Genomic DNA, 14,497 nt, shown 5'->3' with positions numbered 1-14,497 from the left:
CTTAAGCAGAATGTAAGGCAACAGAAGTCTACCTGAGTGGAGTTATCACATCTGCACTGCTGGAGGTGGGATGTGAAAGATCTCTGGAGACCTCTGACAGCAACCGTGAATGTCTCACCAGATAAGTCTTAAAAGGACCATCAGAGAGGAAATACATTGTAGCACCCTGACAGTGAATTTTGTTAATTAAATACAATGCACCATTGAGACACAAGGCTAGGGAGTGCTGCTTTTAACTCCCAAGACAATGTTTTGTTTGTATAGCTGGGGAATGATATGATGTTACTGAGACTAAGACAAAATGCTGTCTGGTTGTTACTCTTTAAGAGGTGAGCCTAAGAGAAGATAGTACCTAAACACTGGACATTCTGAGAGGGGGAAGGAAAAACAATAAAAGCTCTTGAACATCTCAAAGACTGCTGATCAGAGATTTTGTAACACCTTCTTCCCTCTTGAAGGTGGTGTCTTTGAGCCTCACCAAATACACATTCCTATTGCTAGCATATTTCTATTACTCCAGTAAGGTTTGGACAAAATCCTCCTCTTTTAAGTTGATCATTAGCTCAAAATTAAGGATTTCTCTTAAATTTGCTGGGGTAGTAGCTCAGAATTTGTGACTTCTGCAACTTTGCATTCAATCTCCTTTCTTCACGTTTTCTTAGTTACCATATGGAAGGAAATTCAGAACATTATTGTGGTGGAATGGGAAGAAAGAAGGATTTCCTAGAAATTTTGCCTCCTTTATGACAGCAATGTAGAATACAGTTGGCATGACATATTTCTTGAATAATAATTTTAATGTTTATTTTACTCATGATGTAATTTCTAGCTGTTGCTGATACATATAATTACTGAATGAATTGTTCCTTGATCCTGCATTACTGTGAGTAGACTGTAACCAAGTATTTTCTTTCAGACCACCAGAAGGAGCTATTGAATTCAAAAAGCCTTTCCTTCAAGGCAGTAATTCCTAGTACGGCATGGGAAGCAGTAGGATAGTAGAGCAGGCACGATGTTTTCCTTGAAAGTCCAGCTCTGAGCCAGGGAGAAAATTCTTATTTAGAGTCTGCATCTTTTTCTGATCCATTGTATTGTAGAATCAAAATTACACTGTACAGGGTTTAAGATGCTTCAGGGGGTAGTTTCAGACATCATTCCTTAAACATATACTAACAAATACTGACCAAATCCAAAGAGATGGGAAATTCATTGAGGCATGTTTACCAATACATTTTCAAAGCCCAGAGAATGTGGAAGCTGCCAGAAGTACTTTGGGGATAATTCTATATAAATGTAAATTCAGAGATTTCCTCTTCCAAAAACAGTTTAACATGCCCTATACTCTTTTTCTTGGAAAGTGGGAATTAGTTACAAGCTGCTATGCATCTGTAATGACCTCAAACCCTGATTACTGACATTTGCTGGAGTTATGAGACTGTTGCTTTAATTAAAAACAGAAACAACCACCAGCTTCTGTGCTCAAAACCACTTAGTGTGGTGTGTGCTTAGTTTAGGCCATATCAGCCTAAAATTGACTTGTCTTCATGCTACAGATTTTCATCCCCAGAGTTCTCTATCACTGTGGCACAAACTACCAGAGAACCTGCTTCATCCTCAGCCTGACTTTCTGTAACGAATGCACCTCATAGAAACAACAGCATTGTTGGCACTTGGAAGACAGTTTGGAGGGAAACAATCCTGGAAATGCATCTTTTCTCACAAAGGAAACTTTCTACTTCAGATTCTCAGTAAACCTGCACTTTAAAGAAAAGGAAAAAAAAAATGTAGGTTTTATTAAACTAAAGCAAGAAGATACTTCATGTTATTTTTCCTCTCCTTCATTGATTGGTGCTTGAATAGTCCTAAAGGAACCTAAATAGACAAGTGAATTAAAGCAGACAGTAGGAAGTCAGTTGAGGAAAGAAACACTTTTCAGTGTGCATGAGTCTCTTCAGAAATACACTAATATATTACTATCAATATATTATTTACAGGGAGCTGAATCTTATTTTATCTTTATAAAGCTCCCTTTTAACCTAATCACAGGAAGCAGATGATTTCTGCCTGTCCAGTTAAACCCATTTAAAATGACAGTACATTTTGGTTTTCCCCTTTAAAGGTGTGCATCAGATCTGTTAGGCCTCTTTTAACGTGGGCTTCCTGCAAAATTCTAGGTTTTTTGTTATTCAGATTAAAGGTAATTTGACACTGGCTGGTTGATTTGTTGACCTTCTTGGAAGGGTCCTGGTACTGAGAGTTGAGCTATGGGGTTGCTTTGTTAGTATTTCAAATAATGGTTTTGTAATGTGGCTTTTGTAACCTTTAAGCACTGTGGACTTACATTTTGCCACTGCAGGCACTGATATACAGGAATCCAGCCATATGCTATCATCAAAAGGTTTGGGGCATTCCTTAGCTTTAGCATGGTTCTTGGCTTCTTCTGAGCCACAAGACTTAGACTACTGAAAAAATGGATTTTTAGAAAGTCAGATTGTGAATTTACTACTCCCCTTGTTGAGTTGTTCTATGTCTAATCTGTCCAGTGTCAGTGCAACTTTTGTATAAGGAGGTATTTGTTGGCAAAAATAAAGGGTTTTAAGTCTGGCCTCTTCCTAGCATTGCAAATTTGTTACTTGTGGTACAGTTACTGACTAGCAGAACAAAACATATTCAAGACATTTTGATGGCCTCCTCATTCAGTAGCAAACATCTGTCTAGAGTAACAGACCAGACCCACAGAGCAAGTAGGAGAAAGTCAACACATCTTTGAACTCGGTCTTAACACTCAGTAGAAGTTTTCAAGGGAGGAATTAATCTCAAGTCATATCAGCCTTCTGAAATGTCAGGCTGTAGACTGCCTCCTTCAAGCAGTGCTGAGAAAGAGGCAGTTTCAGAGGGTGGTTGATCCCACCTATCTTTCTGCTTTGGTAGGGCAGAAAATTAGCTGACTAATGAACTATAGACCTGTTTTTGAAAAGATAAATATGGATGAGAGACATGTTACCAAAACTACGTCTGTTCTTTGCATGCTGGTGCTATGATGTGATGGTGTCAGTTAGAGCTGACTGCATGTGTTGTATTCATGAGGGAAGTGTCTCCCACATTCAGCATCTTCCCCATCACGTAGCACAGTCTATGCATGCAGTCAGACACTGTTAATGGTGGCCATTATACTACGTATTTTCCCTTTTTCCTTTCTTTTGAATTTTTCTTTCCATGAGGGTAAATCTGCCTCAGTAACAGAGGTGGAAAAAGCACTATGAAGCAGGCTGAGGATCACAAAATTGTACCTTTTCTGTCCTGTCCTGTCCTGTCCCTTTGACCCTTTTGCCCTAGTCTTCAGATTAGACCATCTGTGAATCTCGTTATCTAGTACTGTGCAGAACAAAGCGTGTGACAGATCTCTTGGCACAGCCAGTGTGTTGCCTTGGTGGGTAGTGTGGGATGAAAAAAGCACAATACATGCCTTTTCTGTCTCAGACTTGTTTATCTGCACCACATCCAGGCTACTCTGGGAGAACTCTCCTCTTGGTGATCACTGGCATCAAAAAACGAATCAAATCAAGGCAAAGTTAGAGAAATTCTCCGATACAAAGAGCTGTTCTGAAACAAAGCTGCATTTTTGCGGTGTATTGTCCTGGCTCTGTGTGAGTCCTGTAAAGAGACAAAGGCAAGTAGGAAGGAAATCTCAGCTGCTTAGTAAATGCCCTAATTTGATTTATTTACTGCTCCCTTCCCCCACTCAAACTGTTCTGCTAACCTGTTAGTCCCAACTCAGACAAGTAAGGCCAGCTAATCTGATTAGTTCTGACACACAGGAGCGAGGCTGCTGGGAAAAGCTGGACCCTTACAGCTGTTTCAGGCTTCAGCTTCGATCATAACGTTATGGGTGTACTGAATGTATAGTGCAGTGTGACAGAAGCCTGCAGCATGCACACAAGTGAGCAGTGTGACCGTCACTGAAGATTTCTACCCTGGGTCTGAGGCCACTGGAATACAAACCATGTTTCGTGTCACCTTCAATGTAGTGACAGAGAAAGTTACCTTCACCTTGGCAGCCTGCCCCTCCGTCACATGGAAGGTAAGCTCAGATATGTATCATGCAAAGAGGTTGGTGGCACAGTAAAATACGTTTCTGAACTGTTTTCCCAATCTTAGGCTCTGTTTGCAAAGTTTTAAGGGGAGTAATAACATTTTAAGGGAACTGCACTGCAACGTGGCATAAGCACAACTCTAACTGGAGTTAGACTAAATGGATCTAGGAAACAGCTTACAGATTGCTTTTTAAAGCTGTTTGCATTTGATTTTTAAAACAGACAAATTCATTGTCACATTCCTCATTCTGGTCTGGAAATGCCACTTATGTGTATTAATAACAAATATAGAAAATTGTGTGATCACAAGCTACTAATTTCTGTAAGGAAGGGACATGGTCTTCGGAAAGCTTTCAAGCTTCCTTGATAATTTAAGGATTGCAAGGATTTGTGAACTGTCTGTCTATCAAGGTATGATAAATTAGAAAAAAATGAGTTGTTATGATAAGGGACTTGTAGCAAAAAAATCCAAGATGTGTAAAATGCTTGCCATGGGATTGTGACAACATTTGGCAGAAGTCAGAAATGCTTTGCACATCAGCTCCTTCTCCCATTCAGTGATTCAGTTCAGATCTTCTTTTGCTTGAGACAAATATTCCCATCTTATCTCGAAGAGACCAGCATTGTCAGGAGGAGATAGGACCAAGTTCATTGCCTTTCTTTTCTCTTTGAAGGTGTGTGTGCTTTCACTGTAATGCAATTTGAGAAGACTATCAGATACCATCTTCTGAAGTGTTGCTTTAAGAACTTCCTCTTAGAGTTTGTTACTTACAGAGCAATTACCGTAAGAACCTCATTTCTTTCTGTTATTATGCCTTTCAGATGTTAGACAATTATGAATAACCAGATACAGTGGCAGAGCAGTGTAATTGCTCTTGTTTCAGCTGTCCATGATTCATTATGTGGTATAAGTAGTTGTCATATATCTTTCCTGTATCATTTTCTCAGTCTTGGGCCTGTCTTTTCTCTTGACTTGTGAGGTAGATACTGCCCAGAAGCTGTTACTAGAAGGGCTTGAAAGGGCCTGGTACAGTGTGGCCTCAACCAGATCTGTGCTATTTGTAGCATCAGGAGTTAAATAAAACCCCATCACCTGGGACAAAGCGTGTTTGGGGTAAAATTCACATGAAATGAATTAAATCAGGCACCCTCTCTCTGTGGGAGAGTATATGGTGATATTGTTTCACTTTCCCTATTTATTAGGAAAACTTAGTTTTCCAAATGTGTATTCATTAACTAGTAATAAAATGATCATTTCAACACAACCTAAAATGGCTTTATCTGTGCTTGCTAATTGCGTGTTAGAAATTTTGTGCCTTCATATCAGAATGTAAGGACTTAGAACTCTCTGCCTTTAGATTGCAAGGCTCTTAAAAGAGGAAATTGGAATGGAAAAAGATACTGGATCTTAGCTGGCTTGTGGAGTCTTGGTACAGCAAACAGGGATGCAAATGTAACCCATCTATGTGCTGCATTTCAGTGCTCATTTATTATGTTTCTGACGGCTGATAAACATAAGTGCATTGTAGTAAATCCCTCTGGAAGAAATAGGCAAGTACTGAAAAGTGCATCCCAGCACATTTTTTAAGTTCACTCGCTCTTCTCTTATTTGCGTAATTTAAATTATTTGATATGTGCAATGTGTAAAGATAAGCACATGCTTTCCAGTAAAAGCTAAAAGAAACTATAGTAGAACTTTGTTAAATGTGGTACATTTATTGATGAACTAAATAAAAAATATGTAAGAGAGTGGGCATAATTATATGAAAAAACGAGAGGGGATGCCAAGCCAGCAGAAGAGGTGGCTTTGCAGTAGAGCTTACATAAGTAATGCTAAGTTAATTTAAGGAAAGCTTTGTAGAGGGAGGTAATATGTTTTATTGACCAGCTATTAGAGTTGGAAAAAAATGGTTTCAGGTGCACAAGCCTTCCATTTTGACAGCAGGAGACTAATGAAAGGCCACTTCCCCACAACCTTACCTTGTTCCTGTCCCTGTGTCAGTCAGAACAGCACTGGTGTTGCAACTTAATTTAAATCCTTTGAAGCTGAAAGAGGTCACTTCACTGCTGGAGGAGGAAGGACTGTGACATCTACTTTTAGATAGTCTGGTCTTCTTCTTTCAAAAGTGGCCCAGTCTGCAGATAACGCTGGGATGTTCTACTTTTCCACATAGCACAGCATGACCAGCAGATGAATCTTGCGCTATGTGGTGGGACCAGGACAGTGGGACAGCTCTGTAGCAGATGTCTTGGGGCCATGAGGAAAGGAGCAAGTTCTGTCCCAAATTGTTACCTTACTACCTTTGCTATGCAGTGCTCATTTCTCTTAGGATTTAATTTCTCATTAGAAGTATTGGTGAAAAGTATTCCAGCCAAACTCTACTTTGATTATATGTAAAATATTAATTTATATTATATTTTAATAAAAAAAAAAGAGACAATACTCCTGCTCCAGACATTTCACAGTCTTTAGGATACAAAACCCCACTGCTTTTGCAAAACACTGTTTTGTAAAAATTAGTTTAATTAGATGTGGTGAAGGGTATGGACACAGGACAACTAGAGGGAAGTGACAGCTGAAAAGGCTGTCAATAAGTACAAAGGGCTCAGAGTTGAACATGACTGTTTACACAGGCACCACTGCTTGAAAACCAAAGCAAGAAGTATCACTACTATAAATCATGAGCATCTTTATTATAAAGCCTGCTTGTAGCAAGTGTAGCAAGCATGGGTAGAGCCCTTCTCAAATCTTCGCTCGCGAAGCCTAGCCATGATGATGAGGTGAGGTCTGGGCTGCTCTTTCTCACCTCTCTGTGTCAGTCTGCCTCTGCTCATTTCCCTGCTCCTTAGAGAACAGGCTGCTGGTACGTCTCGATCTGTTGACAGGTGTAGAGCTGGTTGGCAGAGCAGAGGACTGAGTAATCTGAGATATGCGTGGGTTACACAAATCAGACTGCAGATGGTATCAGCTTGGCCAGAGTCCCTCTTCAAAGGGCTTTTCAGGTTTCACTCACTTGAATTACTGTTGCATTTTCAATCAGTTGCTGCTAGCATTTGGGGAGTCTTGTGTTGCGCCTCTTTGTGTCCTGTACCTGGCTTCGAGAACAGACAACAAGATCATGCAGCTACTGATATATCAGCAAACTTCTACCACTTTCCTAACCCAGGAATAGGCGGCAGGCTGCTTAGATAATCGCAATTCAAATTATCAAGGTACCAGCAGATTTAGTTACAGAATGTATTTGCTTCTTGAGGCTTAGCTATACTTGAATCCTATTGATTTTCTCTTACTGTCGGTGGTTTGGCTTTGTTGAATCCTGTCTGAACTGTGTGGGGGAAAGCAGTGAAAACTGCTGGTTTGTGGCTTTCTAGTCAAGGCCAGCAAATTCACTTGATGGGGATCAACCTAACTCGGGGCTTTCTTGCCAGCTGATGCTGCGCTTTATCTCCCTGACACGGGCAGATAAATGAGCTGGGGGCGGCTTTGCAGTCAGTTGGAGCCTGACCCAAAGGCGTTGTTGCCAACTCTGGGAAGCTGCACAATGGCTCTGTCTCCCTGGCAGTTACTGCCGTTGGGGCAGGGACCTGCTGCCTGAGAGGCTGTAAAACAATAACGATGCAAAGTCCTGCCTGAGGATGTGGGAACAGTGTGCAAATCTTACGAAGGAGGCAATATCTGTGATAAGGAAACCAGAAAAATTGGGCTCTTAGCGTTCGTTTTCTTTAGGCCCCGACTTGAATGCAGTGCTTCGGCTTGAAAAGGGCTGGTGGGGAAGTAGGATGGGAGGCGTGGGAAGTGGGCAGTAGCACGGAGTTTTTCTGTCTCAGATTAACCTTCCCTGTTGATGTTTAAGATGCCTCAGTTAGATTTACATAGAGCTACAGCTGTCTGCTCTGCTCAGCAAGAGTAGGGGCACGTTAGTTAACAGTTTGTGATTACTTTGTTGTCATTGCTCCTAAATACACCAACCAGCATCAAAAAGCAGGGTGGTAGGTACAGTAGAAAGAGGCTAATCTATGGATTTAGTGTACTGGAAAAAAGGGTCAAACTGTGAGCAGGACAGTGCAGTGGTGCTGTTAAATGTCATTCTTACAAGGAAGATGAGTGCAAGAGGAGGGCAGTGTGAATGTGGCACATGCTGCAATGGATTACTTTGGGGTTGAATCCACTGTATCTAGAAAGGTCTTGCATCAGTCCAAAGGGCTATCTTGCCCCTCAGATCCTGTTAAAGCTGTGGAAGTGATGGAGTTAAGGAGGCTCAGCACCTCTGGGGAAGAATTTCACCTTGTTCTTTACTTGGACATTGTTTTCAGCTTATAGAACAGTACTTTTCTCCTTGAAATAACCACTGCTTCTAACTGTTAAATATAGAGCTGTTAGACACTTCCAAGTGCAACTTCTCTAAAAAAACACAAAACATTCAGAAACAGTTATTGCTCTCAGTCTTAATTTTAAATGCTTTTTCCCCCACTTTGATTTATACACCAGATGCCTGTACATCAGCTTCAATGAACTTTGTTCAAGGCTCACAATCATGGGTTAAATGTCTCTTTTTTCTCCTTGCTTGTGAGTGCAGACTCACATCTTGAATATTTGTTAGTTGATCTTGTCACTTTCTGATGCATCCCAGAGGAGGCTGACAAAGTCCCTTCCATCTTCACAATATTAGAGCCCTGTAACAGTCTATGACACCAAATACTTCTCCCGTTAATCCTGAACACCACTGCACAGTGACACAACCACCCTTGGGATTATGATGCCTAATTTGGGAGTTACTGTCACAGAGACAAGTACTTTTAAAAGTGATGATTTACTATTATTTCTAGCAACAATCTCAGAGCTTTATTACCTTGAGCCAAGATGATAGATCAAGGTTTTCTTCCTGTCTTTACACTTCTGGGAATTCTGTAGCTCCAACGTCTCCTCAAAGTTCATGCTAGCAGAGATTTGCACATCGTTAGAGGACTGAAATCCCTTCCTCCATCTCTCCGTTATTATTTTTCTTAATGTATAGCATACCCTCTTTTGCTAGCTTTTGCCACTCAACAAAAATATCAGTATTTTTTAGCCTCCTACCAAATCATTAAAAGAATGTGACAAAATGGACGAGCAAATTCTTGCTGAGGGGTCAGGTAATGCAGAAAATTAGGTCCGTGATGCTCGTTTCATCCCCAGCTCTAGTTCACCAGCAGATGGTAGCAAACATCGCCTTCCTTGTGAGCTTCGCCTGGGCTTCTGCGAATGCGAAAGGACCAGAGCGCCTCATCGGAGTAATTTGTCTCCAGCTAGAACAAATAAGCTGTAAACAAAGTAGTTGTGCAACTTGCAATAAGGAGGATAACCACGGAAACCACGGAAATATTGCTGCAATGGGGACAGAAGAATTAAGTAGAGGTTGGAACAAAATCAGTGCAGTGACTTGCACTGAATGGCATGAGAAGCATTTTGGTGTCGTTGTTATTGTTCTTGTGGTGACAAAAAGGGACCATTATTTGCAATGTAGCAAATGAACGACATTCAGAGTGTCACGATAAAACTGAAATTGCCCTGGGTCAGCTTTGTCCGTGTATGTTGACCCTTTGTCTTTGTACTGAAGACTTGGAAAGTTCAGGATGGGTATTTTTACTAGAGGCTGTTTCTAGTAACTTATTTTTTTCTTCTGAGCTGTGTGAACTCCAGCTCTTTTGTACTTAATATGAGCTGTTGATTACCGCTTTCTCTCTTTCTTTTCTGTTTGCTACTCATTCAAATATCCTGTTGTGGTTGCAACTTCTCAGCTTCTTCTTCCTAACAACACCTAAACTGAGGGAAGGAAGGGAGAGAGGGACAAGATAAAGAAAAAGCTCCTTAACTGTGGTGTAAGCCCCATAAGGAAATGTCTCTTCACTTACAGTACTGATTAGAGCTGGGCAAACTACTTGTGGCAAATCACTGGATTATTTTTTTGCTGTTACTATTTTCAATTGTGCCACCTCTACTTTAAAATACCTTACTGGAGATTTGAAATTCTTTAACTTCTTCACACAAACATTGTTCAGTTCTGTAAGCGGCTTCTGGAAAGCATTGTCTTTGTGTTAATTTCTCCATCAATAAGTGGTTGATGACCAAAATTCTAAGAGTTGTCTGACTGGATACCAAAATTGATTTATATGCTTATTTACTGGAAATGAAAAAAAAAAAGAACAACGATTAAATACCATTTAAGACAACACAATGGCTTTTAATGGGTATAAAAATTTATTTCTTATCCAGTGTTTACCATATTCTGAGCCAAAACACCTTTATTCATAAACTTTTAGAATAGAAAAGGGAAAGGAAGGAAATCAGTTACAGTATTGTGCTGCTCCTTTAGCAGGACAGCTTGCTCTGGAAAGCAGGGCAGAATACAAGCTGGACTGGCTATACCTCTGGCAATGCTTATGCCACATATTTGAGGACTTAGCTGAAGTGGTCAGGCTTCTCCTTTGGCCTTAAATCTTCATATTTTCTTGCACCTCCTAGAAATACCTAAATACTTCCTGTGCCTTTGGTAGATATGACTAGCCTGAGTCCTTTTAGCTCTTCTGGCATCAGTCAGTGGTATTAGAGCTCATGTATAGTGTGTTAAACTACATGTAGAGGGTACAAAGTCCTTCCAGAGTGACAACACTTGTCTTCTGCAGCTGTGCTCTTGACAGAGGTGATGATCAATCAGCTCAGAAATAACTCAAAATTTTGCTTGGAAGCTTTTGGTCTATATCTCTCATCAGGTATGTGTTCTGGGAAAGGTCTGGTCATTAGTTGACCTCCCAACCTAATTTGACAGAGATAGAACTGGAGTAGAGCGTGTGTCAGTGTCTTGAACATCATGGTTTGGCAGTATGGTAAATCTGCCTTCATAATAATGTCTACTGGTAAAGGCGCCGCGCTATCACCGCGGAGACCTGGGTTCGATTCCCGGTCAGGGCCACTCCCGGGCAGGTGGGGCTCGTTAGCCCTTAAAGGCAACCCACCTACGTCCTAAGGACCTCGCTGCCACCGTCCAAGCTCGCTTGGCCCCGGCAGATGAACCTTAGGATTAAAGGGTGGGCTCAGTTCTGCGCACACTGTGTCTCACCTAAAAAATCCAATGCGCAGGCTGGAAGGTGGAAAGACCTTCCCCGGATCTTCGCTCGCGAAGACTGGCCATTAAATCTGCCTTCAGGGATCCTCGTGTTTCATCAGAAATGCCATGACCATCTGAAGCCAAGCTTTGATTTAACATAAACTCACTGCTCATTCAAATTTGTTCAAAAGCACTGATGGATCTATTTTGTACTCTCGGGCTTTATACCCAATCAGGTATTATCTGTTTGCACATCTCCATTCTTGCTAGGTCAAGGAACATCTCCCCTTGTAAGGCTTTCACAAAAGGATGAAACCATTACACAGCTTAAACTCTCTTCTCTATAGTGTGTTTAATCTGTCTGAACTGGAGTTACTTTCTCACATCTGATCAGATTCATTTTATGCTGTTGGTGTATTTATACTCATGATGCTTAGATATGCCATCATGGAGACACAGCCTAAATGCAGGAAATGCAGCCATACAAGAAGTTGATGTTAAATGCAAACTGTGAAGTTACACCTCTGCTTGATCCTATTTGCTTTCCCAACACACACACAGATGGATGTGTGCTACTTCAGATATCACTCTCAAAACCTGTGCATTTACTGGTTAACATCAGCTCTATCTTTAGTCATCCTTTACTGGGCTGATGAGATACTAGCAAAGGAGATCAGAGGTGGTAGTCTTGTAAAGTGAATCTGGGTAAGAAATAGGAGGGAAAGAGCAAATGCATTGGAACTGAAAGCTGCCACTGGAGAAGATGCCTAGAAACACAGCAAACTGCAAGCGGGAATTGCAAGGTCCTTGTTGAGTGCAAAGAAGTGTTGACTTGAGCAGTAGGGAGACTGGAAAATATGTTGACATAGCACCAAAACAAAGAGGCATGTGTGTGTGGGAAGTTTAGGAGCTGTCTTATAGAAGTGAAGATTTGGATTCTGACCAAAAAGAACAAGCTTACTTTATGTGAGACACTGATCTTGATGAGAATGCATTAGGAAATGATAGATTAGCTTTGTGTTTTGTCAGTGGGATTCAATTTCTCTTCCAATGCAGGTGTTTAGCTTTTGGTAACCACAGTAATACCAGGGCATTACAACTCACTTAGAACACTTTGCACCTTACTTAAAAATATGTGGTGTTCATTTTATAAAATGAGTATTATTGTTATAAAATAAGCAGTTGCAAACTTAAGGCATCGTGTAGAAATCTTCTTTCGCAGCAGTAGTTAATTCATTCCTCTTCATGTACTTTTACGGTATCCATTGTCTTAGTGCAAGTCCTAGTCTTAAAAGCATCATAGGTGCTTTACAAAATATAAAAAGACATGGTCCCTGGCCTAAAATGTTTTCTGCTTTAGTTCAGACATGACAGAAGACATGTGAGAAATAAGAGTGAGATGGTTCAGGGACAAGTGAGACCCAGAGTTCTACTAAAGAGAGCATTCCAGTGTGATGGTTATGCAATCTAAGCATTAAATTGTGTCCAGCTCCCACTCTCCTTTAAGTTAGCCTCTCTTTTTTTTTTTTTTCAGAAACAATGGTTTTATGACATTAACTGGCATAGAAAGAGTTCTGACTCACGACAGTTTTATTTTTTACTCTTGATAAGAACTCAAGTCAAATCACAACTTGGGGCATTAAAGAAATACGTATCAATTTATCTTAATACACCAATCTTCAAATCAGAATGATTTACTTACTGCTTTAGATGAACTTCAGCAATCCCTGCAGCACAGACAGGGACCTCCAAGTGCCTGGGGGTGGGCAGTTGAGAAAACACATACTGTATATATAATTTAACTCCCAATGTGACCACAAATATGGCAGATTTATTTCCCGAGCTGTACTATGTTCATATTTTTTATAATGCCAGCAATTTGTAATCAGACTAGCAAAAACCCCAGTGGGTCTTTGCAAAGCTGGTCTCAGCAGCAGGCAATGCTTAGCAGTGTCTTCCACTGCTGCATTAAAGATAGCAGTGTTTTTCACAGAAAGTTTTACTGGCAACACCTCCTCTCTCAGATCCAGACAGAAAAGTGTAGTTTTGAAGTCTTTGTTTGCAACTGAAGAGAAATAGTGCATTGCCTTGGTGAGTTTCTGGCAGTTATTGAGGCTCCATAGTGCAATATCCAGTGTTTCCCAAGGAAACTGGCCAGTTTATCCACGTGATCATGGATCATATTACACAGGTTCCACTGCTGTTACTGATCCTGAGGGTTAGGAATTAAAGCTTGGATTTCCTCAGATCTCACTATCTTCACCCTGCTATGGAAATGTGTCCTTCCTACTGGCCACAGAATCTTTCTGTGATCAGAGACAGCTTCCTTAGGTAGGCACTTTGGGTTCAGGGACAGAGGTGACAGACAAATCTAATTCTCTGGAAAGACTATGCCATTTACTTCCCTTCATGCTTTTGAGCATCCCTCCCTCTGTCCTCTTTGATCAGCCAGTTCTATCTGTCTCTGATTTAGATGTGATCAATTCAACACTCTAACATCTAACACTTTCTAGGGGAGGATTTCAGAGGACCATATGGGTGATGGCAGAGGGTGGAGGGTGTTCTCTTAATATTCATGAAGAGAGATTTACATCCTGCAGTGATCAGTAAGTACCTCTATAAGGATGTTACATTGCATCACCTTGTCATTACATCTCCTTTGACTCTGATTTCCAGCATTCAAGCTGAATGAGGAGACTAACAAAAGCAGGGGTTCAACATGTTTGTCAAAATACACTCAAAGTCCCACTATTGAACTCCGTACAGAACTTCATGAATTAATGGCTCTGAACATTATCCAGCAGCAAGCTGGCCTTCACTGGCCAGCCCAAGACTTGGCTTATGCCAGCTCTGTCCCTCACATCCAGGCAGTGGAAGGGGGTTGCACCTATGTACCAATGAGGTGGAATTTTTAGCAAGTGTTGTCCAGTGTTGAGTTTTTCTCTCGTTTTCCTTATTCCCCAGTCTAAAGCTGGGATATTTCACCTTTCTCTCATTATCTCATGATCTCATTGTCTCATTTCCAGGTTGAACAAAGCTAAGGGGGGCTGTACACTTTCCACTAGAGCTATCTGAGCCCTATAGCAGGAAGGGCTTCTGTTGCCCCTGTTCACATGACACATCTTTCAGTAAAATGGTGCTGGGAAGAAATGAGCAGTGGTTAAAAATAGAACTGGAGGAGCAAAAAAATGAACAAAATAGTTAGCTGTGCATAACCCAGGGTATAGAATATGCAGTATGACAGATTCCTTGTTACCTCTTCTCTAACTGTCTTACCACCCAGGGTAACATGTCACCAACCCCTGCAAGAACACTGTA

At 40.9% G+C, this 14,497-nt stretch overlaps 1 protein-coding gene across 2 annotated transcripts in view; it reads left to right on the top strand.

The window, feature by feature from the left end:
• The first annotated feature begins 3,820 nt into the window (after positions 1 to 3,820).
• The window catches only part of SPATA13 (spermatogenesis associated 13), a 147,364-nt gene continuing 136,687 nt past the window's right edge, over positions 3,821 to 14,497 (top strand). Inside the window, exon 1 of one of the 2 annotated variants that reach the window (XM_050331564.1) lies at positions 3,821 to 4,081. In XM_050331564.1, coding sequence (XP_050187521.1) covers positions 4,004 to 4,081 — 78 coding nt within the window. In that variant the 5' untranslated portion in view covers positions 3,821 to 4,003. The remainder of the gene's footprint in view (positions 4,082 to 14,497) is intronic. The other variant, XM_050331568.1, reaches the window with a different exon arrangement.

The sequence above is a fragment of the Myiozetetes cayanensis genome, unplaced genomic scaffold, assembly GCF_022539395.1.
Source record: "Myiozetetes cayanensis isolate MyiCay16 unplaced genomic scaffold, myiCay2020 scf5-8, whole genome shotgun sequence".
Lineage (NCBI taxonomy): Eukaryota > Metazoa > Chordata > Aves > Passeriformes > Tyrannidae > Myiozetetes > Myiozetetes cayanensis.
Note: the sequence above shows the minus strand (reverse complement) of the source record. Positions and strands in the feature narration are given on the sequence as shown.